This window comes from Bos grunniens, chromosome 23 (assembly GCF_055505025.1).
Source record: "Bos grunniens cultivar Pamir isolate PY7600 chromosome 23, Bosgru_T2T1.0, whole genome shotgun sequence".
In the NCBI taxonomy this organism is placed as follows: domain Eukaryota; kingdom Metazoa; phylum Chordata; class Mammalia; order Artiodactyla; family Bovidae; genus Bos; species Bos grunniens.
This window is the reverse complement of record NC_141187.1, coordinates 51,134,967-51,162,952: the sequence shown is the minus strand read 5'-3', so window position 1 is coordinate 51,162,952 and position 27,986 is coordinate 51,134,967. Positions and strand designations below refer to the sequence as shown.

At 54.1% G+C, this 27,986-nt stretch overlaps 2 protein-coding genes across 3 annotated transcripts in view; one reads left to right on the top strand and one right to left on the bottom strand.

Moving 5' to 3' along the window:
* The first annotated feature begins 8,214 nt into the window (after positions 1 to 8,214).
* On the top strand, positions 8,215 to 15,581 carry PPP1R3G (protein phosphatase 1 regulatory subunit 3G). Its single transcript, XM_086370411.1, has one exon. It carries the CDS (start codon positions 8,847 to 8,849, stop codon positions 9,879 to 9,881), a length of 1,035 nt encoding a protein of 344 aa, XP_086226537.1. The 5' UTR covers positions 8,215 to 8,846; the 3' UTR covers positions 9,882 to 15,581.
* Positions 15,582 to 22,224: 6,643 nt separating this feature from the next.
* LYRM4 (LYR motif containing 4) overlaps positions 22,225 to 27,986 on the bottom strand; it is a 93,163-nt gene continuing 87,401 nt past the window's right edge. For both annotated transcript variants that reach the window (XM_086370413.1, XM_086370414.1), the window contains one exon: positions 22,225 to 22,677. In XM_086370413.1, the coding sequence (XP_086226539.1) occupies positions 22,609 to 22,677 (69 nt within the window). In that variant the 3' untranslated portion in view covers positions 22,225 to 22,608. The remainder of the gene's footprint in view (positions 22,678 to 27,986) is intronic.

Below are 27,986 nucleotides of genomic sequence, written 5' to 3'. Positions count from 1 at the left end.
GTGAGATAAGCCCATCGTAGCATGATTCCACTTATATGAAGCACCTAGATTCATCGGATTCATGGACGCCAAAAGTAGAATGGGTGTTGCCAGGGGCTGGGGCGTGGGCGGAAGGAGGAGTCACTGTTTCATGAATGAAGAGTTTCAGTTTGGGAAGATGGAAGGAGTCCAGCTGGTGATGGTGCTCAACGCTGTGGGTGTTCTTGATGCCACTGAACTGCAGGCTTTAAAGAGGCTAAGATGGCAAGTTCATTCATGAAGTCTTCTTTTACCATCATTTTTTTAAAGAAAAAAATTTCTACATGTATAAGATATCCAGTATTCTTGGGCTTCCCTGGTAGCTCAGCTGGTAAAGGATCTGCCTGTAATGCCGGAGACCTGGGTTTGATCCCTGCGTTGGGAAGATCCCCTGGAGAAGGGAGAGGCAACCCACTCCAGTATTCTGGCCTGGAGAATTCCATGGACTGTATAGTCCATGGGGTCTCAAAGAGTTGAACACGACTGAGTGCCTTTCACTTTCAAAATGCTGTAAACCATTGCTCTCTCAATATAATATTTTTAAACAACAACAACAAAGTAATAAAATTATAAAGGAAGAAACTGGTGGCTGAAAACCACACTTTCTGACCATTTCTCATGCCTGTCAAGTTTGGTCGATTTCAGCTCCTATCACAGCAGCGTTCCCTACCACCCCAGCACTTGCCCCCAGCACTGCCCCCGGGCAGGCAGGCTCAGAGAACTGGCCACAGGCAGCGTGCAGGAGCCAGGGGAGGCAAGAAGGACCCTGCCCTCCATGAACAGGGCTCTGTGCTCTGATCAGCAGACCCAGAGCAAGCGGAAGCGAAACTCACTGAGTCATGTCCGACTCTTTGCAACCCCATGGACCATACAGTCCATGGAATTCTGCAGGCCAGAATACGGGAGTGGGTAGCCTTTCCCTTTTCCAGGGGATCTTCCCAACCCAGGAATTGAACCCAGGTCTTCTGCATTACAGGCGGATTCTTTACCAGCTGAGCCATAAGGGAAGCCCGCAGACCCAGAGATGGTCAGCATTTTTGCAACCTTCACCATCCTTGTTACGTACCCTGCCTCTTCCAGCAGAAACAACTTCCAGAAAATTTAAAGAGCTGGTGCCTGGGACTTCCCCGGTGGTCCAGTGGCTAAGACTCGATGCAGGGAGCCAGGGTTTGATCCCTGGTTAGGGAACTAGGTTATACTTTGGCCACCTGATGCAAATAGCTGACTTGTTGGAAAAGACCCTGATACTGGGAAAGAGTGAAGGCAGGAGAAGAAGAGGGCGACAGAGGATGAGGTGGTTGGATGGCATCACCAGCTCGATGGACACGAACTTGGGCAAACTCCGGAGATGGTGAAAGACAGGGAAGCCTGGTGTGTTGCAGTCCACGGGGTCTCGAAGAGTCAGACAAGACTTGGCGACTGAACAACTATAACCAAAGATTAACAACTAAAGAGTCTGTATGCTGCTACTGAAGATCCCGCTGCCCCAGTGAAGACGGGAGATCTTGAGTGTAGCAGCTGTGACCGGGTGCAGCCAAATACATTTTAAAAAAATCTTACGAAAAAGAACTGGTGCTTGTTTTCAGATTCTGTTTTTTTCCCTCCTTTAAGTTTTTTTTTTTCCCCCCTTTTGGGAGTCAGACATTAAAGGATTAAAACATTCAAAAGAAACCATATATACAAAGCAATCAGAAAGTCACAGCACATACCTTGGCAAGGGTGCAGGCTCAGAAGAGGCCTGAGTAGACCTTAAGTTTTCCCCTCTGGTTGACTACCAGCACAGAGATGCCCTACAGGGATAATTTAAAAGATTTCTTTAAACCGATTTTAAATTGAAGGACAGTTGATTTACAGAGCTGCGTTAGTTTCAGACGTACAGCTAAGTGACTCAGATCCATCTGTTCTGTTTCAGACTCTTTTCCGTTGTAGATTATTTCTGTTGAATGCAGTTCCCTGCGCAATTGTTCATCTGTTTTATACACAGTGGCCCCCACATGTGACATCATACACGGGCTGTTTGGAAAATTCAGATTTACTGAGAAATGCAGATCTCCCAAACCTGGCGGCCTGTCATCACCCGCTACCAAAAGTCCCATCTGCTGCTCTGCTGATCCCATCACAGAAGCCTGTCAGTGCTGGGAAGCTGTCGGTCCCACGGTAGATGCAGGCATTTCAAATTACCATTTTTCCTTCAAAGTTCAGATTTCAGGATTGGCAACGCATTCTTCCAGTTGCTTCCCCTGAAGTCAGAGATTTGCTTCAGTAATTTTCAAGAAAATGTCTATTCCACACCCGAATGTGAATGCCCATGGTTTATTCATCATTCCTTTAAGTAGAAATTATGTTTCATGGAAAAAAAAAAAAAAAGCTTCTGGCTCAGCTCACAACAGTCTCCTGGGTGCCCTTCCCCAGAGCAGTCATCGCATGTCAGGAGTAGAAGGGCTTTTTGCGTGTGGCCCATTTTGTCACATAGGATATTAAGGTCAGGGACTCAGTGTTGAGACTTAATAGTATAATTTTTAATGGTTTATCCAGGATATTCTTAAATGACGTGGGCACGGTTTTACTCACCACTGCTTCTGTGCAGTGCAGATGTCTGCAAAGTGGAAAAGGCAAGTGATATCTTAATTTCGCTCTGAAGATAGTTTTGACATAACATCCCAGGAGCCGAACGCTCAGTGACCCTGCTGTCCAGCCCGCAGTAACTGAGAGCCTGGCATGTGCTTCAACCCAAAGGGGCAGCTCCAGCCTCCCCAGCCTCCCTGCACCTCCCCGTTTGCCCTCTGTCCCAACCTTGGCACCAAAGAGGTCGGTGGGGGAGACCCAGGGGCGCTGCCTGACGCCCTCGTCTCCGTTCAGAGTTTTTGGGGACTTGCTCCCCTACATTAGGCTCCGATGCAGTTATGACTCCTTTTCAAAAAATAGTTATTTATTTATTTGGCTGCACGGGGTCTTAGCTGCGGCATGAGGGATCTAGTTCCCTGACCTGGAGTCAAGCATGGGATCCCTGCACTGGAGCGTGGAGTCTCAGCCACTGGGCCACCAGGGAAGCCCCACGACTCCTCTATTGTCGTTCCAGTTTCTAAGGTCCAGGTCTGCCTCGGAGTTCATGCCCCTGAAGAGTCTGACCGGGCTCTCTGCCTGCAGAGCGGAGGAGGCTGGAGTCCAGGGAGAAGCCTGGAGCCACACTTCTCTTGGCCCCGCGGGGTCAGCACTGGAAACAGGTCCTGCACGAGTGGCCTCGGATGCTGCCAGCTCTCTGCCCAGACCCACAGCTCGCAACCCTCCGTGGGGACGCAGTCTAAGGACCCCGCCTTTAGTTCACACCCTACAGTCAGCCCTGTTCCCCCAGCCCAGCCCCGGGGCCAGGGAGAGTTGGCCTGGACGAGGTCCTGCCCCCAGCCTGGACTCCCTCTGGCCTCGCCTTTTTCTGTTTCTGGGCCTTGCCAGGGCTCTGAGTAGCTCAGCTTCCAGGCATCCCTGGGCGGGGGATTCGTGGGCACCTCGGGTCCAAGCTGTGGCCTCCAGTGGGGACCCTGAGCTGTCTGCCTCCAGCTGTTACCTCTTCCTCTCTCTGTCTCAGTCTGTTACTGTTATCATTTTTTTTTTTTAATTATTTATTGGCTGTGCTGGGTCATCTATGCTCAGTTCAGTCATTCAGTCATGTCCGACTCTTTGCGACCCCAGGGATTGCAGCACACCAGGCCTCCCTGTCCATCACCAACTCCCGGAGTCCACCCAAACCCATGTCCATTGAGTCGGTGATGCCATCCAACCATCTCATCCTCTGTTGTCCCCTTCTCCTCCTACCCCCAATCCCTCCCAGCATCAGGGTCTTTTCCAATGAGTCGGCTCTTCTCATAAGATGGCCAAAGTATTGGAGTTTCAGCTTCAGCATCAGTCCTTCCAGTGAATATTCAGGACTGATTTCCAACACCACAGTTCAAAAGCATCAGTGCTTCTGTGCTGCAGGGGCTTTTTCTAGGTGTGGCTGGTGGGGATTACTGTCTAGCTGTGGTGTGCAGGCTTCTCATTTCGGTGGCTTCTCTTGCTGCGGAGCACAGGCTCTAGGGCTGGGGGGCTCAGTAGTTGTGGCTCCAGGCTCCAGAGCACCGGCTCAGTAGTTGGGGCACACCGGCTTAGTTGCTCCGCGGCACGTGGGATCTTCCCAGGCCAGGGATCAAACCCGTGTCTCTTCCATCAGCAGGCGGGTTCTTTACTGCCTGAGCCACCAGGGAAGCCGCCAGGGAAGTCCTGTTATTACTCTTGTTTGATGTGTTACACTTAGTTTTACAGTCCGTGTCTCCGCACTATTTGAGTATATCAAATTGCTTCAATGTCTGCTGTCTGTTTTCCTTTTTTTCTACTTTAATTTCTTTTAGGTTTATTCAAGGTAAAAATTCCTGCTCCCACCTTGTTTTCCTTGACTTTCCATTAACTGTTTTTCATTGGGAAAGTAACAACAGCCCATGACGGAAGTAGGACCCGACGAGAGGGGAGGGCTTCCCTTGTAGCTCAGTTGGTAAAGAATCTGCCTGCAGTGCAGGAGACCGGGGTTCGATCCCTGGGTAGGGAAGATCCCCTGGAGAAGGAAATGGCAACACACTTTAATATGAAGGTTTAAAATTTGTATGAACTAATATGTTCATGCTTGGCTATGGGAATGTTGCAGGAACAAATTGGCTTTCGCACATTTAACATCTCAGGAGAAGCCTACATAGATCACAGTGTAAGCAGACGCTCTAACCCTCATTCTTCCCTTTGAAAAAGATCCCACGTCCCCATCTTCCGCTTTGCTCTAGGCGTGGGCGCCTACCTCCCGACCCCGGGCCTTTGGTCTTCCTCTGTTGACAAGCAGGCGTTTGCCCTGTGGTGCTGTTGTGTCTTGGCCCACACGAGAGGGAGATCCACGCCCAACTCTGGGACGTCAGAGTCCGGAGGGAGCGGAGGAGAGGTAAACAGCTTCTGCAGCAGAAACACGAGGCTGGAGGCCGGTGCCCGGGGTCAGAAACTCCGGCCAGCCCGCGCCTCCCAGCCCCTCACCCCACACGGCCCGGTCTGCTGTTGACTCTCCTGACTTCACAGGGCAGCGAGCATCGATCCCTAAGAAATGCAAACTTGGGAGTACAAGCCTGCTCCCGGGAGGAAGACGCACCTCAAACCACCCGAGGTGTCTCCCCAGGTCACGGGCGGGATGTCGTGTGGGCTCCGTTCTCCCATGCAGCTGCCCGTTCCAGGCCTGCGCCCTGGGCTGGTGCATGACGTCTACACTGCCCGTCTTCAAAGTTTGGGCCCCATATTATACAATCTCATTGGAAACGGGATGTTGGGACTGAGAGAAAGTGGGGGATGGGAGGGTAGGGGAGAGAACTAGACTCAGTCAACTCGCCTAAGGAGTCTCTGCTATGTGCAGGGCTTTGTATTTCCTATCGTTTAGTCACTCAGTCGTGTCCCAACTCTTTGTGACCCCGTGGGCTGTAGCCCACCAGGCTCCTCTGTCCATGGGATTTCCCAGGCAAGAAACGGAAGTGGGTTGCCATTTCTTTCTCCAGAGGATCTTCCTGGCCCAGGGATTGAACTTGCATCTCCTGAACTGGCAGGTAGATTCTTTGCCACTGAGCCACCAGGGAAGCCTGTATTTCCCACAAGCATCATTACAGGGATGCTGCATACTTTATTCATGTGTGTGTTGTTTCTCTCCCATCCTGACGCTAGAATGTGAGCTCGCAGGAGGCAGAGACTCGCATTTTGTTGAGTGCTGTGTTTCCAGTACCTAGGAGTGTCTGGCACGGAGCAGGCATGCAATAAACATACGGTGAATTAATGGATGAGCACGCTGTGCTGGCAGGTGATAACAGAAAACGGTCATTGTGCACCAAGGCCGGGGGCTTCTTGCAGAGCATGTCGCAGGCTTTGCTTCTTCAAGTGGGTGGGTACATGGTACACTTTACAGGTGAGACCACAGCTCAGAGAGGTCACAGAACCTGCAGAAAAGGCGGTACTGAAATTTAAACTTGGCTATCCTGTCTCCTGGGTCTTTAGTTCAGACCACGCCTCCGATTCTACATCCTGGGAAAGTAAGAAAGACCAGTTAGACACAGTCCCTGCTCTGCAAGCGGAGCTGTGCTAACTGGAGATAAAACTTGGAAACAAGTCAGAACGAGCCAGGGCCGGACTTGGTAAGAGGCCATCCCGGGGAAGCAGGCAATGATGCTGAGGGTTTGCAGAAGTGAACTCCCAATGCAGGGGGCCCAGGTTAGACCCCCTGGTCTAACACATGCCACAACGCAAGATCCACACGGACACCCGGTGCAGCTAAACAAATGAATAAAAATGCCTTCCTGTTAGGACACTGGTCTACAAGAGGCAGAAAGCTCCATCACGCTAACTGAACCAGAAGGTGGCATTTCACTCCATGTGGGAGGTGGTCCATGGGCTCTTGGTTCTCAGTGACAGTGGGGTCATACCACCCGCAGCTGGGGTGTCTGCAAACCGGGGTACGACTGCTGTGGCTGCTGACAACATTTGGAGGGTGGGCCTCCGGGAATGAAAGCCCTTAGTTCGCAGCAGACGGTCAGAACAAAGAACTGTCCTGCTTAGAGTGCCAGCAGCCCTCTCTGGAAACATCCCCTTAGCAGCTGGAGCACATGATGGCCTACAGGGCCCTGCGTTCCCCACGTGCAGAAACTGCCCCACCGCTGACCGTGGCAAGGTGGCCGTGACATCAGCGTCCATCTCCTCTAGGGAGAAAGGACACTTCCCTTGGATGCTGCCTCTCAGATGCCCACCTCACATCCTACATCGCTCATTCCTGAGCCGTCTGGGCAGGGAGGGGGCTCCTCCTGGACGAGACAGGAGCTGTTCTGGAGGAGAGAGGGGTCGGCCTCCCCCAGGAGCGGCCATGTGGAGGAGGGCTGAGACAGGAACACAGGGGCCCGGTGTTGGGCACCCAGGCCCAGGCCGCTACGGTAGTCAGAGGCTGCCTTAAGGAACCTGGAAGGGGACCCCGCCTGCGGCCACTCTCGCAGGCACCCCCCCACCCCTCGATGTGGCTGAAACGTTCCTCGCAGCGGCCCTCCTGTTAACCCCACTCCTCTCCCTCACCAAGGCTCCCTGGCCTCCCTAATGGGGTCGGAGCCGCCTTCTTCTATATCTACTTCCCCGACTTTCTGGTTAACCTCGGCCTCCTCCCATATACCAGAGCATCCCACGTTCCACCAAAGAGTGGGACAGGACAGCTGGACCAGCCCACAGGCCCTTACAGCCAGGCCTCCTTAAGTTCCGCCTTCCTCGTGTGCCGCCCTGGAGGAGGGGTGGGGTGCTGGTGGGGATGGGAGGTGCTGGTGGTGGTGGTGGGGTGGGGGGGAAGGGCTGAAGAAGCAGAAGCCCAGGAGGGTCTCCACAGCCTCAAAGTCTCTGACAAGTTCTATCTGATCTTTAAGATAGTTTGCGGATTTTGTATTTCACTCCCTAGCATGTCAGCCTTTAGTAGTGGTGGTGGTGGTGGTGTAGTTGCTAAGTCGTGTCCAACTCTTGCGATCCGTGGACTGTAGCCCGCCAGGCTCCTTCCTCTGTCCATGGGATTCTCCAGTCAAGAATATTGGAGTGGGTTGCCATTTCCTTCTCCAGGGGATCTTCCTGACCCAGAATTCAAACTCGTCTCCTGGATTGCAGGCAGATGATTTACCAACTGAGCTATGAGGGAGGCCCTATGTCAGCGTTGGGTAAATGTAAAAACAATGATCTTCCCCAAAGCTTGTCTTTGTTCCAATGGATAGACACGCCAGGTATGTCTGGGGCCTCTTGTAAGTCCCCAGGTTGACAGGCAATCAAGGCGTTCCACGCTAGCGTGGGAGGCCACGAAGGAGCTCACGCATGTTCCTGAGAGAAATACTTTGCGGCCCCACCCCGGGCCTACAGACTGGAACCCTAGGGTGGGCCCAGTCCTGAGCTCGCACACCCCGGCCAGGTGACAGACTTGGGAAACTCCGACCTACAGGCAGCCAAAGTTAGCCTTAAAAAGGAAACAAAGCGAAACCAACCAGAAGACGCTTTGGGCAGCACCCCAGCACCCCTCCCCGCCTCGGTTCGCATCCCTGGGAAGGCCGGGACGCGCGGCGGGCCCGCTCCAGGAGGCCGGGCAGTGACCCAGGTCCCCGTGCTCCGGCCGAGCGCGGCGGGCGGGGAGAGGGGCGGGGCGGGACGTGCGCCCGGGCCCCGCGCGAATGGCCTCCAGAGGCGCTCGGAAGCGGCCCCCGCCTGGTCCCTGGCCCCGCGCAGCCTCCGGCCCGGACCTGGTCCGGGTCCACCGGCGCCCGTGGGGCGATCGCGCCGGGCCGGGCCCGCTTCTGAGCGCCTGAAACTTGGGGAGGAAGGATAAGCCGATTCGCGAGGCCCGCCGCCGCCCAGCTGCCCCGCCGGCGAGTTTTGCGCCTTCTCGGCCGCTGCGACAGCGCGCGGGAGACCGCGCCGCGACCCTCGGGAGGGCGGACCCGTCCGGACCCGCTGGGCCGACCTCGCGGTGAGAAGGACGACCGAGCTGAGTGCGCGCTAACCTCGGGGCTCGGCGGGCAGGACTGGGTGAGCCGGGGACCCCGCCCGCCCGGATTCCGCGCCCCTCGGGCCCGCCCTCTCCGCGGGCCGGCTTCAGTCCCTGCGGCCGCGCCCGGCCCGCGCCCTCCTCCCACCCTGCTCCGGGCAGCGCGGTCAAACCCCCGAGCCTCCCGACTGGACCTGCCTTTTCCTCTCGGACCGAGGCGGGCGCGGCGCTCTCTCTGCACCTCCCCAGGCGTCAAGTGTCCCGAGGACAAGTCCCGGGCCAGGGCGTCATGGAGCCCCGGGGGGTGCTGCTAAGTGCGGAGGCGCCGGGACCCGCGCCCTCGGAAGAGCCCCGGGCAGCCGGGGAGCCGCCCGCCGCGGGAGCGCCCATCACGGAGGGCGGCTGCGTGGCGGCGGCCCCGAGACCCGACGCCGAGCGTGGGTCCTCGCAGGAGCTGGTCACCCCGCGGGAGCAGGAGGCGCAGCTGGAGGGCCGCCGCCGCGCGCGCTCCTTCTTGCTGCCCGCCGACACGATCTTGCAGGCGGCCCAGGTCCTGCGGCAGCGCCAGCCGCCTGCCCCGGGGCCGGAGGGCGGCGAGGCGGCCGAGGACGCGCCGCTCGGTCCGGGCGACTGCTGCGCCAAGTGCAAGAAGCGGGTTCAGTTCGCAGACGCGCTAGGGCTGAGCCTGGCCCGCGTGAAGCACTTCAGCGAGGCCGAGGAGCCGCAGGTGCCGCCCGCCGTGCTCTCCCGTCTGCGCAGCTTCCCGGCGCGCGCCGAGGACCTGGAGGGGCTCCCCAGCCTGCTGGCCGCCGTGGTGGCCGCGCCCCGCCGCGCGCCGCCGCCGCCCGGGCTGCAGCCCCTTTTCGAGCTGCCGGGGCCGAGCGCCGCGGCCGCGCGCCTGCGGAGACAGCGCGTGTGCCTGGAGCGCGTGCAGTGCGCGGCGTCCGGCGGCGCGGAGGTGACCGGCTCGGGCCGGGTGCTGGGCTGCCCCGGGCCGCGCACCGTGGCCGTGCGCTACACCTTCACCGAGTGGCGCTCCTTCCTGGACGTGCCGGCCGAGCTGCGGCCCGAGCCCGAGAAGCCTCTGCCGCCGGACGCGCCGTCGGGGGAGGCAGGGGACGCCGAGGAGCCCGACGCCGAGCGCTTCCACTTCGCGCTGTCCCTGCCCCCGGGCCTGCTGCCCAAGGAGGGGGAGGACGCGGACGCTCCGGGCCTCGCCGTCCACTTCGCCATCTGCTACCGCTGCGCCCAGGGCGAGTACTGGGACAACAACGCGGGGGCTAACTACACGCTGCGCTCGGGGCGCCCGCCCGACGCGCTCTGAGCCCGCGGGGCTGCGCTGATGGCGTGCGGCGCCCAGGCAGTCGGGCATCGTGCCCCCGGAGAGAGGGAGGCCCTCAGTGCAAGCTCCTTGGCACCCAGACAGATCCTGCCAGCAAGCACGGAGCCCGGGCCAAGCGCCCTGCCTTCCCAGCCGCTTTGGCCTTTGGAATTCTCGCCCTGCATCGAATGGGAAGAAGTCCTCAAGATTCCGAGCAGTGACTTTCCCCACGAATAAAAGACTCTTGAACGAGGCTGCAAACCTTTGGGATTTGTTTTTAACTGTGGACGCCCCCTCAGCTCTCAGGGAGAGGTGGAAGCACCGCACCGAGGGCTGGCATGGATAGTGGGTCCGCGGGAGCCTTCCCGTCTCGCTGCCTTTTCTCTTAATTGGGATCTGGGAAGTGTTTGCGCTTGCATACAGACATCCTTTTGAAAATTTAAGGCCACGTGCATGTCTGCTACTTGATATTTCAGCTCCCGCAGTTTGGGAGGCCTTGGCAGTTGGGCCATCTTCAGCGGATGCTGCTGCACTTTAAAATAAGCAAACCACAGTATTTTCAAATTTCCCTTGTCCCAGCCCTCCTCTTGGATGTGGAAAGGGCCTAGATTTTCCATAGTGGGCTAGAGTGTTCTTAAAAATGTTTCGTATAAGTCGTTCTTTCCCCGGGCAGAAGAAGATGCTTGGTGAGTTGAAATGCCAGCGTGATCGTCAGGCCTTGGCTGTGAGCCGCCAGAGCCGGTCCCGGCCTCCAGCTCCTTTGTGCAGGCAAAGCACATGGTCGCTGCTGGACTTCTGGGCCATCGGCAGTCAGAGAAGCTGGCCTCTCAGTGGCTGGACTCCCCGGCGGGAGAAGAGGGAAGGAAAGAGCTTTCTGTGCCTCCTGGAGCCACAGTGGGGAGTGGTGACTTGAAGGATGAAGCCTGCCCACCAAGAAGATCCTGCTCTGAACCCACTGGGCACAGGCTACAGCTATGGGCACCAGTCTGGTTGGTGGTCTTCATTCACTGCTGATGGCCGTGGATGCCAGGATAAGGTGGCCATGCATGACCAGGGCCAGTGAGCCTCCTGAGGACTCGACTTCTTCAAATCTCCGTCATCCCTTGGTAATCTGTCCGTCTTTGGTTTTCACGTGTTCGGGCACACGGCTAGTATAGTCAGCTCCGTTTTGCAATGCTCATCTTCAGGGACCGGTGGTTTCACAGCTGCTTTCTAAGAAGCAGGGTAGGCAACCTACAGCCCATGGGCCAGATGCAGCCTGAAGGCTGTTCTTGTAGGTCCTGAGAGCTAAGAATGTCTTTTACATTTTTAAATAGTTGGAAGAATTCAAAAGAATACTATTTTTGTGACACATAAGAAGTGTACAGAATTCAAATTTCCATGCCTGTCAGTACAGGTTTGTAGGAACAGAGCCATGCACATTCATGTATATGTTATCCACAGTCATCTTCCTGCTACAAGTGCAGAGCTGAGTAGATGCAACAGAGACCTTATGGCAAATTCTAAAATATTTACTGTCTGGCCCGTTAGAGAAAGTCTGCCAACCCCTGCTCTAGAGAAGTAGTATTTTTTTTTTTTAAACTGTATGTTGAGAGTTATATTTAACAAAGCACTTAAACTTTTAGTAAAAATTTGTCACTTGATATAAACCTCCTTTGGGTAAAGGTAAAACTGGTTGCTTTACTCTTGGTAATCTTGGTTGATTACAGTAAACACTAAGACACCAAATAAGTATCTTAGTACACTTATAGGAATAAGTACAATTATTCCTATACTGGGGAGGGGACTCCATCTGCTTCTTCTAAGAAATAGCAGTGGGACTTCCCTCCCTGGTGGCCCAGTGGTTAAGAATGCAGGGAATGAGGGTTTGATCCCTGGCTGAGGAACTAAGATCCCCTATGCCGCAGGGGAAAAAAAGAAGAAGAAAAAAATAAATAATAGAAAGTCAAGACAGCTGACCTATGGCACCCCTCGGAATTAACGTCAAGCTACAAAAAACTGCCAGATATTTTCATGCCTCAAAATGGGATGTCTCAAGCTATAGAAATATTTAGTTTGAACTCTGGTTTGTAAAATATCCTTTTGACTATGGCAGTGTTTGCCAAAGGTAACTGATCATGGAAAAAGTTTAAATACTGATTTATGAGTGGAAAGCCATCAGAAGTTAATGAATTACAAGTTACAGTTGGAGTAAAGCGGACTTTAAAAAATGGTCATGTGGATGACCTAATTCACATGCGCTTATAAACAAATACTTTATAATGATAAAGTGGCCCAGCGGGTGTGGCCACTGGACCTGGAAGCTGGCCGAGCTCTGGGTACACCGGGCAGCTCTGTGTGGGCGCCAGGACCACAGCTCGGGAGCTGTCCTGCAGCAGGGGGCGGTGGCAGTGGTCATCCAGAGTCCGGCTGCAGGGCCTGGGGGACCGACTCCCGACCGGTGTGCTGTGATTCCCCACCTGGCCACGCCCCCGCCTGCCGCACCCCTCCTGCCCTGACCAGGGGAAGGGCTTCCTGGGTGATGCTGTGGGTTTGAGCCACGCAGAGCCCGCTGCTCGTTTAGTTTCTGGAGGTCTGTTTTGGACTCCTGGCGAATCATTTTATGAGTTTCCCATGTTTCTGCTCTCTGGCACAGCGGTGTTTACGTGTTTTAGTCTGCTCGGCTTTCTCATTCCCTCACTCAGCTGCTTGTTTCTTAGGAGCGTGTGGCTTGGAGCCACGTAGGGTATTGTGACCTATGTCGTGTGTACTTTGTCAGGAGTGCAAGGAACAGCCTTCGGGAAGAAATGGGAGGTTCTGCTCTTGTGTGACGTCACGGTACTGGTGTGCATTTCTGGCTCACATCATGGGACACAGGTTTGTAGGTTAAAAGGGGGCACCGTGCGTGCTGTAGCCTAGCAGGCAGCCCTGACAAACAGTGGGCTGTTTGCAGTCAGCTTTGCCCGGCCAGCCCCCGCAACGCCAGGCCTGGACGGTCTGCCAGCATGGGGGGTGTGCTTTGTGCAGTCACAGAGGCAAGGGACTGAGCGGAAACTGGGCCCAGCCCAGTGACCCTCCTCTCCTCCTGCAGGGCCATCCTGGCCTTACTGTCAGTAAGCGGGCCGGTGCCTGAAGCCCCTTTGGCAGAGGCCAACCCTGCTTCTCCTCAGGACTGGTGATGGATGGACACGCTCCACCAGGTGACCTGCTGTGTCTCCACGTCCTCCTCCAGGCTCCCATCTGATCAGCGGGCTGTCAGGACGCAGCCCTTGGTGGGCCTTTCAGCCTCCCAGGCTGGTGGCTGGACAGGTAAACACTCTAACTTTAGGCTCACTAGGACTGAAAGCCCTTTGAATCTTTTTGATGTAGTATTTGCATCCTGTAGAGTTAGTTCTTTGGCTTCACCCTCTGTGAACAGACACATTTTTGGTAAAGAAAGAAATGAGTCACCTTTGGGCTGCGGGGAGATGGCCAAGATCAACGACTCGCTGTTAAGGTGTGACAGTGAGATGTACCTGGTGAATCTAATAGAAGAGCGGAAGTCTACGACGTCAGTTCAGAGCCGTTTCAACCCGGAAATCTAGATACACAGTCATCTCTGGGAAAGCAAAGATGCTGTAGAGACACTTGCAGACATTTTGGAGAAATCAGACTTGTGTAATTACCCCTCCCATTAGTATTGCTGGCACTGCTCAGGTTCTCTGAAACTTGTTAAGTCATTGCTCAAGGAGAACCAGCAGCCTCCTAATGTGTCCAGAAATGGGAAACTCGGTCTGAAACTCTGAATGGAGTAAAGACTGAAAGCAGGTGTCTGGTGAACTGAGCTTGAAACATTTAACCTCTAGGTTGAAGAATTCCTGCGCAGTCCTGCAGAAGGCCTTTCTAGAAAGAGCTACACGTGTTCTGTTGAGAAAACACCCACCTGAGCACGTGAGAAGTTCACGGTGGTGGGAAATTCATGGTCCTTAAAGGGGCTGCCTGGCAGGGCTCTACGGTGTTGGTGGGTACAGCGCCTCCAGGGACGGCTCTGGGAGAAGAACTCCTGACATCAGGAGGTTGTTCGGATGCAGCTGAGTTGGCATTTTTCATAACCGAAGTGGGAGGAACAGGTGATGTCTCTTGTAGGAAGTTAGGTTTTGTCTGTTTTTACATTACATAAAAAGAAATGTGCATTTACATTCAGAACCACTTAAAATGGCTTAGAGAATTCCATTTTGTATGTCCTTTTCAGCCTGGTTGAGGAGAATATGTTCTTTCGGAAAAACAAAACCAGCCCACGTTTAGATCTGGGATTCCCTTGCTCATTTTCCCATCCCAAAGTGTCTGAACCAGAAGTGCTTCTGTTAATGGCATTTAAGGCTTTGCTGGGTTTTTTTTTTTTGTCATTTTTAATGACTTTCTGGGGACGTCCCTGGTAGTCCAGCTGCTCAGACCCTGTGCTCCTAATGCAGGGGCTGGGGTTCGATCCCTGGCCAGGAAACTAGAGCTCACGTGCCACAAGTAAAGACCCTGAGTCTCTCAGCTAAGACGCAGCCAAATCCGTAAATAAATATCTTAAAAGATTAACAACAACAAAAAAACGGAATTTCTGTACTGATGCAACTGCCCTGAAAGAGTAGTTTTTCTGGCCGGGGAAACACTTTCAGAATGGCCTGCGAAGTCTTCGGTTCCGAGGCTGGGGGCTGCCCGGCTCTGCATGACCCGCCAACCTGGAGCCAGGAGCCGGTGCCGGGGAGAGGACGTGCCATGTGGGGCCTGGGCCTGCAGGTGGCGGGGCCTCCCTGCCCTGAGACCCTGGCCTGGGCAGGGTGGGCTGCAGGCTGCTGTGAAGACCAGGGCAGGGCTCTGGGGCCCTGACCCGACAGCGTGCAGGTGACTCAGGAGACCCCAGGGATGAGTCTGTTAAGCCAAGGGTTTCTAAAGCCATTGGTGCCATTCTCTGTAGGACAGACACCTGTGACCTGTTACCTGTACGTGACCGCGGAGGCTGGGGACGGTCGGTAGCGGGACCCGGCTTCAGCACAGGGGCTCCCTTGCGTGAGCGATGGTCTGACTTCAGCCTGGTGTGGTTGAGTCTGTGGCCACTGCAATGTCACCAACCACCCACATCATTCCTTCAGGGTCTGAAAATGCAACACAGCTCACCCCGGGGTATCTGGAAGCCCTGAGCTCTCAAGGGAGGCTGCTCCGGACAGCTCTGACTCACAGAGGGGTGGGGGCATGTCTCAGGGTCCATGTCACAGGCCGTGGCTGTGTGTGTGGGGGTGTACACAGAGCCTGCCCTCCCAAGCTGGAGCTGTGGGGGCCCGAGTGGTCCTTGTCGCTCACCCTCCCAGACAGGATACTTTAATGTGCTTGTGAGGAATTCTGCAACAGTCCCTGCTAATAATGTGAGAGAAAGTAACCTCATTAACCTTCGTTTTGACATTTGCCTGAAAAATGTGCCTGGTGGAAAGTTTGGCTTGAGTAACAGGTTTCTGTGAGAGTGATTCTGATACTGTTTAAACAGAACTACTGTAGTCCGAACCCAGCCCCTGTGTTTCTCCTCGATTTTTAAAAGGATGATTATATCTTTGTGGTTTGAAAATGTCTTTTCAGTTCTAAGGAATTTGGAGGAAGTTTTCTGTGAGCTTCTCTGCTGTTATGGTGATATTTCTGTATGTGCTACACTTGAAAAAAAGTGCTGAACCCAAAGTCCTAATTTGAATAAAGAATGTGAAGTGATTTGGGACCTTGAAAGCTGTCACTGAGTCTGGGAACGTTTTCGGGGCTCACCACTGCGGTGGGGGGCTCTGGACTGAGAGGGTCGAGGCCGTGGATGCCGTGGACATCCTGCAATATACATGCAGGCCCCCAGCGCGGCGGCCCGAGACCTTAGCACGAGGCTGGAGAACCCGGGTCAGTAGTAGCGTCCGAGCATCGATTTCCGGTTCTGCCAGTGAGCCAAGGTTACAGGAGATACTATCGCTGGGGTAAGTTATGAGACGTGAACCCGGGAATTCTCTGCTTTTTCTGCAAATACTTGTGAGTTTCAAACCATTTCAGATAAAAAGTTAATACCAACGTTAAACTTTTTTTTAAAGAAAGAAAACCTGCTCCTGAGCAGCATGTGAAGCGTTGCCAGGCACGGTGCTAGCAGAGAAGCGCGCTGGCTGCCTGTAGGTGGCCTCACGTGGGAGCGATGCACCCGCTCCAGGTGAGCCTGGCCGGCCGTGGACACGGCTCGGCCTCGCTGTCCCTGCGCTTTTGAACATGTCCCTTCCCTAGAGAGCGTGAGTTTTCACATCTGCCAAGCAGGGGCAGGATTCTTGCCTGACTACACGGTTGTGAGCTTGAAGGGAGGCTCTCTGTGGCGCGTCAAGCACACACTATTTTTTAAAAAAATTTTTGGCCATTCTGCACGTGGGATCTTAGTTCTCCGACCAGGGATTGACCCCACGCCCCCTGCAGTGGAAGCGTGGAGTCTTGACCACTGGACCGCCTGTAAGTCGTGTCTGACTCTTTGTGACCCCTTGGACTATAGCCCCCAGGCTCCTCTGTCCACGGGATTCTCCAGGTAACAACACTGGAGCGGGTTGCCACTTCCTGCTCCAGGGGAATCTTCCTGACCCAGGCATCGAACCTGGGTCTGTCTCCTGCATTGGCAGGTGGGTTCTTTGCCACTGAGCCCCTTGCGAAGCCCAGGAAGCTGCTGAAGAGCCAGGACTTCCTGCACCGTCTCCGCTCCCACTCACGGGGTGCCTGCCTTCCAATACGCCCTCCACCTCCTGACCTGAGTCTTCACACCCCTAGGCTGTTCCCGCCCCAGGATCTCTGCGAGCTCCCTCTGCCCAGCCTGCTCTCTTGCTCGCGCGCCCAGGCCAGCGCTGGCTGGTTTTCTGGTTGTTCTCCAGGTGTTTAGTGGGGCTCCCCAGCCATGAAGCCAGACTCTCGGGGGCGGGGACCCCTGGCTGGTGTCAGCCTCCGCGTGCCTCAACCCCAAACTGAGTGCTCTGCTGAGTACATTCAGGACTTTCTTTTGAACCTGCTGCGAAGACGGGGACAGTTACTGCTGGTGAGCAAGAGGCAGATGTCCCTTTTCTTTCTCAACTGGGTTCAAATTCTCCTTGAGGAATCACAGAAGCAGAAGCCAGGGAGAAAAAGTGCTCAATTTAGAAGAAGCCGGAAACACACTTGTTGACTCAGACTCTGAACTGCTGGCTGGGGAGGAACCCGAGGGGCCATGGGCCTCCACCATGAGTTGGTTCTCTGTGCCTCTGCAGGAGTCCAGCTGGCTTCACTGCCCAGTCTATCCCAAATCCATATTCCTGTGGGCCACTTGCTGGGCTGAGTGCTCTGGCTGGCCCCAAACAGCACCTAAGTTCCACACGAAGCTGGGGACGGATGCTGAAGATTTCTTGCTGATTGTGCCAAAAACTAGCATTCAGGGAATTCCTGGTGGTCCAGCGGTTGGGACTCGGTGTTCTCACTGCCAGGGTGAGGGTTCAACCCTGGCTAGGGAACTAAGACACTGCAAGCCACAAGGTATGGCCAAAGGAAAAACGAAAACGAGACTAGCATTCAGATGGTCTGCAGGATGGTTTCTTTCCTTTTGATTTAACCAGAATTGCAGGCTTTTAGAGCTGGAAAGGTCATTAGGGGTCTGGTCAGCCCTGGGAGAAGGAAATGGCAACCCACTCCAGTGTTCTTGCCTGGAGAATCCCAGGGACGGGGGAGCCTGGTGGGCTGTCGTCTCTGGAGTCGCACATAGTCGGACATGACTGAAGCGACTTAGCAGCAGCAGCAGCCCTGGGACCCTGGAACATGAAATTGATGTTCATGAGTTGAACGTGAAATTAGACCCAAGTCTTTACCTCTCCGCCTCAGTGGCTAGATTTTTTTCCCCACCATTTGCATTCCTCCCACCACACCATATTCCTGTCTTCCAATTTTTTTTTTTTAAATAAATGTTTTATTTATTTTTGCAGTCTGGGTTATTGATACATCGTTTTTCCTCTCTGAACAAGTTTCTGTTTGTAGAGTCCCATGAGGAAGTGAAAGGCTGTGTTTTTAGAAATAAAAATACATGCTAAAATCTGGCAAGTTAATAATCCTAAATATGCTCCATGGTTGAAGTGTGAGTGGAAGACGAGACTCTGAGCATTAATACTGGAGTCCTCGATCGTGTATCCTACATGTGCTTCATAATCACATGCTGCTAAGTCACGTCAGTCGTGTCCGACTCTGTGCGACCCCATAGATGGCAGCCCACACGGCTCCCCCATCCCTGGGATTCTCCAGGCAAGAACACTGGAGTGGGTTGCCATTTCCTTCTCCAATGCATGAAAGTGAAAATTGAAAGTGAAGTCGCTCGGTTGGGTCCGACTCTTCTTGACCCCATGGACTGCAGCCCACCAGGCTCCCCCGTCCATGGGACTTTCCAGGCAAGAGGTGCACCTAAATGGAAAGTACTCCTTCCATGGAATAACAAATTCATTTTTCTAAGACCCTGTACAAATCTAAAAAAAAAAAGAGTCACTATGCTGTACACTTGAAACTAACACATTTTAAGTCCATGTTACTTCAATAAATACATTTTTTAAAGGCAAAAAAAAATTACTCCTTTAAAAACTTAGAACCAGTTATGTTGTTATTAAACTGTCTCTGTGTTCAAGACAGACGTAGTCACCTGAATTCACTCAGTAACTGAAGGGAAGTTCTACGGAAATATTTTCACAACGTTTAACTTGACATTTATGAGGGGCTCCCTGTAACTTTCTGGCTGATGAGAGGAAAAGGTTTCTAACTTCCTAGGAAAGCTCATCACTTTAGAAGGAAAAGGATGCGGGTCGTTTGTAGGAAGCCGTTTTCCTGCTGAGCCATGACCCCTGCAAGTCCAGCTCCTCGGGGAGGGGCCGCCCGCACGTCGATGCCTGACAACGGCCCTCGGGTGGGCGCAGGGACGCTGGGTCAGAGAGCAGTGCAGTTCCGGCTCCACTGGTGGTGTCTAACTTCAAGACAACAAGACACCAGCTTTGTCTGCTGTACGTGTTAGTGGCAGTGGTCTCCCAGATTCATCTCGGAGGGCTCTGCTCTGAGGGTCTTTGGACTTAAAGCTTTGCCTTTGAGCATCTCCTGAGCAAAAGTATCTGTCTTACGCCCCATGTGGATCTCGACAGGAGAAGCCATTTTCATGAAAGTTTCCCTGCAGGACCAAGGGCTGCAGACAGACTGAGAAGGGAAGATCCTCTGTTCTCAAGGGTGAGGTGAGCCCTGCCCACAGACTCAGGGCAAACGGACAGAGAAAAAGCCTGCTTTCTTTACCAAGGTTGAGTTTGCTCCAGATCCTCTGTAACAAAGAGATGCACCCCTGGGATCTGCGGAGCGCACGTCCTCGTGGGCTGCTCCCTTGGTTCCTAGGACGGAGCACCAGCGAGGGGCCCGCCTTCGTCTGCTGACCTCCCCGGCTGTGTCCCTGCCCACGACCCATGTGCTGCTTCTCGTGGCTTTTGCGTCTCACCAGGGCCACTGTCGCGGGGCTACTGCAGTTTAACAGGCAGAACGGTTAAAACGTGGTCCCTACGGTTGTCTTCAGTCGAGTCTGGATCATCTGGGTTCTACCGTGTCCATCAAGGTGTGTTGTGTCCATGGCTGGGGAGTCCAGGAGATGCCCTCCCAGTGCAGCCCAGGGAACCTGCTCCCTGGTGTGGGGATTGCATGCTTGTCGTCCCCTCCGAGGGCGGGGGGCACGGTGGTTCACTCGGGTGAGGCCGCAGGTGGAGGGAGATGGAGGGGACTCGCTTGGTGGCAGAGTCTCTGTGGACAGGGCTCACCTCACCTCTGAGAACAAATAGGATCTTCTCGTTTCAGTTGCTAAGTGAATTCAGCGGGAGGGGAAGGGCGGTGCGAGGCTCTGGAGGCTTCCTTCATGGAGTGACATCAGAGCTGACATCTGTTGGCGGCACCCTGGTCCCATGCAGTTGTTTCTGAGCGACCACACCCCTGCCTGGGCAGAGGAGAATGGGCCCCGGAGCCACACACCCAGGCTGAAACGCTGCCCCCGGACAGCCAGCTGGGGCGGTGGGGAGGTTTGCCTCCCACCATGTCACCATCTGCTGAGTGGTGCTCTCACACCGTGGCCCTAAGACATGCAAAGATCTGGGTTTACAGGGGGAACAGGCTTGGGACTGCGCAGGGATGGGTCTCACGGGCACATGTGGGCCAGAGCATCCTGGAACAGTCGGTTAGGGCCAGACGTCACGAACGCATGTTGGGACCATTTGAATGCAGTGTCACAACACCATCTACCATCCACAGACGAGGCGGGCAGACACGGTCTTCACCAGGGCGGGAGGACTCCCGTGACTGTGAGAATTAAAGTGACGTGGGGAGTGGTGCAGCGGCATGTCGGCGACAGTCACCACGTTGGGACCTGTGGCTATTTACACGAGCCTGTTGTAAACCCAAACACACGAGTAATAAAATCACTTAGTACTGCAGATGGAGGGAGGCGATAAGCAACAAAAAACTGGTGTCCAAATAAACTTCCCCAGAAGTAGGTTAGTAATTCCTTCTTTTCCTGTTTTGAACTGATGTGTTTTCAAGGATAAATTCACACGAATATTGTTTCTACCTGTAACATACTCAAAGAGCAGAGTTTCCTGAACTGGCTAAACATTAAAAAGACCAGGAGAAATTTAAAAATTATAAATTATCGTTGGTGATTTGAACTATGGTTCCTCTGACTTAGAAAAGGCAGAGGAACCAGAGATCAAATTGCCAACATCTGCTGGATTATAGAAAATGCAAGGGAATTCCAAAAAGCCATCTACTTCTGCTTCATTGACTACACTAAAGCCTTTGACTGTGAGGATCACAACAAACTGGAAAATTCTTATAGAGATGGGAATACCAGACCACCTCACCTGTCTCCTGAGAAGAATATATGCAGGTCAAGAAGCAACAGTTAAAACTGGACATGGAACAACAGACTGGTTCCAAATAGGAAAAGGAGTACGTCAAGGCTGTATACTGTCACCCTGCTTATTTAACTTATATGCAGAGTCAATCATGAGAAATGCCAGGCTGGATGAAGCACAAGCTGGAATCAAGATTGCCGGGAGAAATATCAATAACCTCAGATATGCAGATGACACCACCCTTATGGCAGAAAGTGAAGAGGAACTAAAGAGCCTCTTGATGAAAGTGAGAGAGGAGAGTGAAAAAGCTGGCTTAAAACTCAACATCCAAAAAACTAAGATCATGGCATCAGGTTCCATCACTTCATGGCAAACAGATGGGGAAACAGTGACAGACTATTTTCTCGGGCTCCAAAATGACTGCAGATGGTGACTGCCGCCATGAAATAAAAGACTCTTGCTCCTTGGAAAAAAAGCTGTGACCAACCTAGACAGTACATTAAAAAGCAGAGACATTACTTTGCTGACAAAGGTCAGTTCAGTCAAAGCTATGGTTTTTCCAGTAATCATGTATGGATATGAGAGCTGGACAATATAGAAGGCTGAGTGCCAAAGAATTGATGCTTTTGAACTGTGGTGTTGGAGAAGACTCTTGAGAATTCTCTGAACAGCAGGGAGATCAAACCAGTCAGTCCTAAACGAAATCAACCCTGAATATTCACTGGAAGAACTGATGCTGAAGCTGAAACTCCAATACTTTGGCCACCTGATGTGAAGAACTGACTCACTGGAAAAGACCCTGATGCTGGAAAGACTGAAGGCAGGAGAAGAAGGGGATGACAAAGGATGAGATGGTTGGATGGCATCACCGACTCAATGGACATGAGTTTGGGTAAACTACAGGAGTTGGAAATGGACAGGGAGCCTGGCATGCCGCAGTCCACGGGGTCGCAAAGAATTGGACACGACTTAGCGACTGAACAACACAACAAATAAATAACTATGCCTCATCTGTCACTTATCAAGTCAGAATATGAAGTGCTGAGAAATTTCTTTTTAAAAACTCCAATCTCTCCAGGTGACTGTGTCTCAGTGAGTGAGCTTTGGGACGCACGTTTCAGCATACACTGGAGTCCCCTGGGGTGTGTCAGACTGAAGATTCTGATTCAAAACAGGTTGGGGTGGGGCTGATGTCAGTCATCCTGAGACCACCCTGGGCATCGGGTTGTAGGACCGTCCCCAGGTGAGCAGCCACACACAGGGAACCTCTGTGGTCACGCTGGGCCTGGGTCTCAGCGGTAGGATGCATCCTGCTCCCCTCCGTCCCTGGATCTCTTCCAGTGTGTGGACTTGTCTTTGCAAAGGGGACACTCGGCTCAGGGCTGGACCCTCCCTGCTGGGCTCCCCACCGCCCTCTGCAGGCCCAGCACCAGCAGGACCCAAAAGTGCATTAGTCATGAAGACACGTGTGTCTGGCAGAGAAGGCCAGGGAGATGCTTCCATTTATTGTTAAGGACCGAGAAACACGTCTGGAAATGCTCTATACAGGTGCTGCGGAGCCACAGGGTGGGGTGGGGTGGGGTGGACGAGACTCCACTGCACACGGCCTTCCCTCGAAGCACTCCAGCTCTTCATCCTGACGCTTGAACAGAGGACAGCCATCGCCAGCCGACCTCTGTCACTAAGGCTGCAGAAGAGGGGATACGTCGCTCAGTCCCTCAGTCCCTGGAGGGCAGGCAGAGTGAGGCTATTTAAAGCTGGTGCGGAGGCCCCTCGAGGCCTGCTGGGGGCCCCACTGCAAGCGGGACGGTGCTGCCGGTGGTCCTGCTGCTGCTGGAGGCTGGTCCCGGCTCCTAGGCCCGGGGCTTCTCTTGATTCTCAATGACAAGCTTGTCGGTTGAATACATTTGGCCAATGTGGACCTGGAGGCAAAGAGAACACAAAGATCAGGAACTCGGGCTCCGTTAGCTGTGAAAACTCAGAAAGAGCATCTCCACAGACGTGCGTCATTCTGGAGACTGTGCTGTGGGCAGAGTGCAGTCACGGCTTTGCTGCGGCTGCGTCCTGGCACTGTACCCACCACCCCCAACCAGTTCCCCCGCCTTGGGGACAGTGCGAAGTTCCCATTCACGCCTTCTCGCCCCTGGAACAGCCCCAGAGGCAGGCTATCCTGAGACGGTGAGACCCAGGCTGCCTCATGCACAGTGACTCCGCACCCACAGGATTTCTGGCCCTTAGGACCGGTTCTTCCGTCAGGATGCAGTTTTACCGTAAAGCGTGAGAGAGCCTTGTCCACACCGGGCAGAGCCTGGCTCTTCACGCACCTGTCTCACTGTCCACCTGTCCTCTGGTCTCAGCATCCTCGTCTGTAAGAGAGCCCTGGAGGCTCCCAGCAAATCTTCACAGTCCTCTGCTTTGGACCCACAGCACGGTTGGTGCCTATAGGGTGTGAGCGCCCCAGGACAGTCACATGTGTGCTGCAGTGCGGGCAGGTAATGGGCTTCCTGCCACCTCCCGAGGGGCCGGCTCCACCTCCTAATGTTCCCCCAGCCGGCAGCAAACAGAGGGATGCTGGGAAGCCTGCTGCCCCCACCTGGCAGCCCACCTGGGCCACCTTCGAGGGCATGTGTCCATCCAGGTCTCCCGGAGAGCCCCTCAAAGGCAGGGCAGGTGACCCGGGCATGCTGTGGCCCTGGGGCCCCCAGTCCTACGACCACTGATGAGAGGACAAGAGAAGTAAGCAGAGATCAGAGGGCTTAGCCGCAGAGATGATTTAGGGGCATTTGTTGAGGGAAAGCCCCCAGGAGCCCTGGAGGAGGTGTGAAGGGCAGCCCATTCCCAGCCAAGACACAGATGAGTGGCGGGCACCTCCTGTACCAGGACTGTGCTCAGGGGAGACTGAGACTGATCCTGCCCTCAGGAAGCTCAGAGTCTGGGAGGGGAGACAGACAAGGAGGGAGGTAACTGTAACCTGATGGCTGGAGCATCTGCAGCCATTCTAGCACTAGGAGGTAAGTTTGCCTCATCACACTGAAGATGAGAGGCAGGAAGCAGAAGCCTGAGGTTTTGATGACTGTGGAGCCACCAGCCACCTTAACTAGCTTATTGCCAACTTTTATGTGAGAGAAAAATAAATGTCTATATTTTTAAATGTGTTATTTGGGTTTTTTGTTATACACAAGTAAACCAAATCCTAACTGATATGAATGCATACTGTGAATTTTAATTGTAGACTATATGATGACTGATAAAAAAGGTCACTGCAAAGAAGAAGGTGCGCCCAGGATAAGTGGAAGCAATGTTACTATCACCTGGGGAAGTGCCATTAACGGACAGTCTGAAAGTTTCTGAAGTTTGAACAAAGCCACACGGAGACTTAGACAGATCTCCTTTTGTCCCGCAATACCTGTTTTAGAGTATGTGGCTATTAATATTTTAGCATTTTTTTGTCTAGTCTTTTTATTCACTTATACATTTAAAATGTATGCACATATATTGAAGAAGAATATTTAAATTTAGAATCATAACTTTTTAAAACTTAACTTTATATCCTTATGTCATGAAATAGTCTTTGAAAGGATATTTTTAATAATGGACAAAGCCGCATTGTGAAGAGGCATAATTTATTTAATCATTCTCATATGATGAGTATTTGTGGAATTTTTGCTCAGTCTTGGGGTTACCATTCTCATGTATAAACCTTTTATAGTATCTCTGATTTTGCTTATAAAAGGTTTCTAAACATGGGATTATTGGGTAAATAGGTATGAATATTTTTATGGCTCTTGATGGATCTTGTAAAACTACTTTCTAAAAGTGAGCATTTGCTTGACAACTGACCCTCTGGACGGTCTGACGGTTTGGCAGAACAAACGCGTCTTTCCAGCTGGCCCACGGTGGACAGTGTGTGTGCCCACAGCCCCCTTGCCCAGCCTGGGCCTCCTAACAGAAGCCCCGTCAGACAGTTCACGCAGTTCTTGTTTCTCAGAGCCAGCATCTACGGGGCTAGGTGCTGTCGCAAGAAATGCAGCCGTGTGAGGCGACCTGGTCCCGCTCAGCGCCATGAAGGGCTCCAGAGAAGAGGGCAGAGCCAGGAACCAGGGGGCGCTCCAGAGAGTTCAGACTTGAGGAATGCTGCTCGGGTAAAGCAGGAGACCTGCTGGCCAGCGCCCACCGCACTCCCCGTCCTTCGGCCCCAGGGACGGGTGCAGAGCTGGCCCCGGGAGGGACACTAGAGGCCGACCGTCTGCCGGCCAGCGGCCCCGAGTCCCCGGGGTGGGTGGGGAAGCTCTGTGAGGTGAAGGCCACCCGGGGGCAGGTCAGCACCTGCAGCTGCTGAAGTGCTGCTGGAGGGGCTTTACCAAGCTCTCTTGGAAGTGGGCAGAACCCAGGATCACGTCAGCACGAGAGCTGGCCCCTCCCCAGGGTGGTGACTGCAGGAGCCAGGAAAACCGCCAGAGAGAAGCCCGTGAGCAGTCACGCTGCCACCCCTCGGGCCTGCACGCGGGCCCCAGGCCAGGCCAGGCCCAGGTAGCGCAAGAATCGGCCACGAGGTGAGGTGACCTGCGGCTAAAGTCCCAGGGCCGGTGCTGGGGCCAGCGGGTTCCGGCCTGCACCTTTACACCCAGCCTGGGGAACGCTGTCCACACGTGTTCTCGGACAGTCAGGCCGCTCTGTGCTCTGCCATCCCTACAGGACCCTTTTTCCAGGGTCAGTGTGAACCGATTCAAATTAAAGAGCTGCTTTAGACAAACGTGAAAACGTCAGATAAAAAGACAAGTACTGAGGTAGGCAACGGCTGGCTTCTGGAGGCCTGCCGCCAGGCCGTGCTCTGCGCCTCACTGGACAAGGACGGCACGGGGCGCGGTCACGCACTGCTCCGCTTGGTTGCGAGTCCCCGACCGTGGGTTTGGGGAGCAGGGCGGCGACACCTGAGACGGCCGCACTAAGAGACTCACAACGTCCAGAGCGACGAACACAGCGGGTCCAGTCGGGGTCACGGCACCGGGTGTCCAGAGCGCAACCCAGAGGCGCCCGGCATGGCGGAAGGCTCGGGCTGTGAGGGTGCCCACCTCCTGGCTGGCCGGCCCAGTGTGGGCGTAATTGGCCAGGTGCTGAGAAGGCAGGAGTGAGCAGGTGCCCCCAGAGAAAAGGATGAGCACCCACCCTCTCCACCCCTCGCCCTGGGCACTGCCCCCGTGACCCAGCCCCCCGGGACAGTCTCTCCAACCCCCACACCCAGCAGCTCCTGAGTGGATGCCATGCCCGGGGGCAGGTGCCCACCTTGTTTCACGTGAGAAATGGTGGCGACAGCAGACACAGAAGGAGGAGGAATGAGCACGCCCACGTCCCCACAGCCCGCCTCTCACACTCAGCACCCCTGGCTCAGGATACACACATCCCTCTGTCCTTCTTTTCAGCAGCGGCCTGTGCCCCTCAGCACCCGCCGTGCCAGCATTGCTGTGTAAGACGCAGGGATGTGGGGACCGGCCGTCAGCCATGGCCGCACCTTCCCAGGGCCGGGAGCCTCCTGAAAAACCCTGGGGTGGATGTACCCTGGCACACCTGAGTGACGGGGCTCCCTTCTCTCTTCCCCACCCCAAAGCCAGGCTGAAAAGAACACGGCAGTGGACACCGAGAGACCACCTGACTGAAGGCACAGACCTCTGAACCCCCTGTGATGGGGGTGCTGCCCTGGTGAGTGACACACCTGCTCCCTGAACACCCTGCTGTTTGGGGGCGCCAGCATCAGGAAGCCCTACCTGTGCCTACGCCACCGTGGAGAGCACCAGGCTGCTGGGCCACAAGCTGCAGATGCCCGCTGGCGCTGAGCAGGGCTGGGACATGGGCTCTCCTCCCCGGGGCCAGCCTGCACTTGCCCCAGAGCAGGACGGCTGCAGCAGTGGGAGACGCGGTGCCCGGGGCCAGATCGCCCGGAGGACAGGCAGCTGCTGGCACTGCTGTTGCATGGGTCCCTGAGGGGAGGGACCCTGTCCCTCTGTCACCTCCGGAACTGCAGCCATGCAGGGCAGGCTAATGACCAGACCCGAACACCAGAGAGGTGACAGAGAAAATAACAATACACATAAGGAATCAATCCAGTAGTCATGTATGGATGTGAGAGTTGGACTACAAACAAACCTGAGCGCCGAAGAATTTATGCTTTTGAACTGTGGTGTTGGAGAAGACTTGAGAGTCCCTTGGACTGCAAGGAAATCCAACTAGTCCATCCTAAAGGAAATCAGTCATGAATGTTCATTGGAAGGACTGATGCTGAAGCTTAAACTCCAATACTTTGGCCACCTGATGTGAAGAACTGACTCACTGGAAAAGACCCTGATGCTGGGAAAGACTGAAGACAGAAGGAGAAGGGGATGACAGAGGATGAGATGGTTGGATGGCATCACCAACTCCACGGATGTGAGTTTGAGTAAACTCTGGGAGTTTGTGATGGACAGGGTGGCCTGGTGCACTGCAGTCCATGGGGTTGCAAAGAGTCGGATACGACTGAGAGTCTGAAATGAACTGAATTGAAGGGAACCTAGGAGCCAGACAGAAGGAACCTGACCCGAATGTCTGACTGTAACAACGCTGCTGGGAGCGGCCAATGGCAGGCAGTGTGGTCGGAGCGCTTAGACTCAGGGGGAAACACGGCTGTAACGTACTTGTGAAATGTGTGCATGCGCGGGGACGGGGTGGCTCCGTGGGCCGGGAAGATCCCCTGGAGCAGAAAATAGCAACCCACTCCAGTGTTCTTGCCTAGGAAATCCCATGGACAGAGGAGCCCGGCGGGCTACAGTCCACCGGATTGCAACCAATCAGACATGACTGAGTGACTGAACACACAGGGAGATGGGGTGTCTTGATGGAAAACCAAACATCCTTTTTCAAATAACAGTGAAAAGCATACACATCTAAGTTTCTGCATCCGCCTACAGGAGACAGTCACCAAAGATACAGAAGAGCAGAACAGAGTTCCCAGACCAATAAAGATGGAGAGGTGAAGAAGAGAAAACAAATCGTGATAAATAACAGGATGAGACGACAGGAACAAAGTCAGCCATATCAGCCCCTGTATGAAACAGGACCACAGGGGCAGATAACAAGACTCCAAAAGCAAAAGTATCTGATAAAGACTGAAAATCGAGGGATGAATTAAGATACACGAGGCACACTCGGGGTGAGGGGGGCGGGGGAATACCAGTTTACATTAACCTTAGACCAGGTAAAG

Excerpts from the sequence above, each read along its gene's own strand:
- PPP1R3G (XM_086370411.1), top strand. The coding sequence starts at position 8,847 with ATGGAGCCCCGGGGGGTGCTGCTAAGTGCGGAGGCGCCGGGACCCGCG.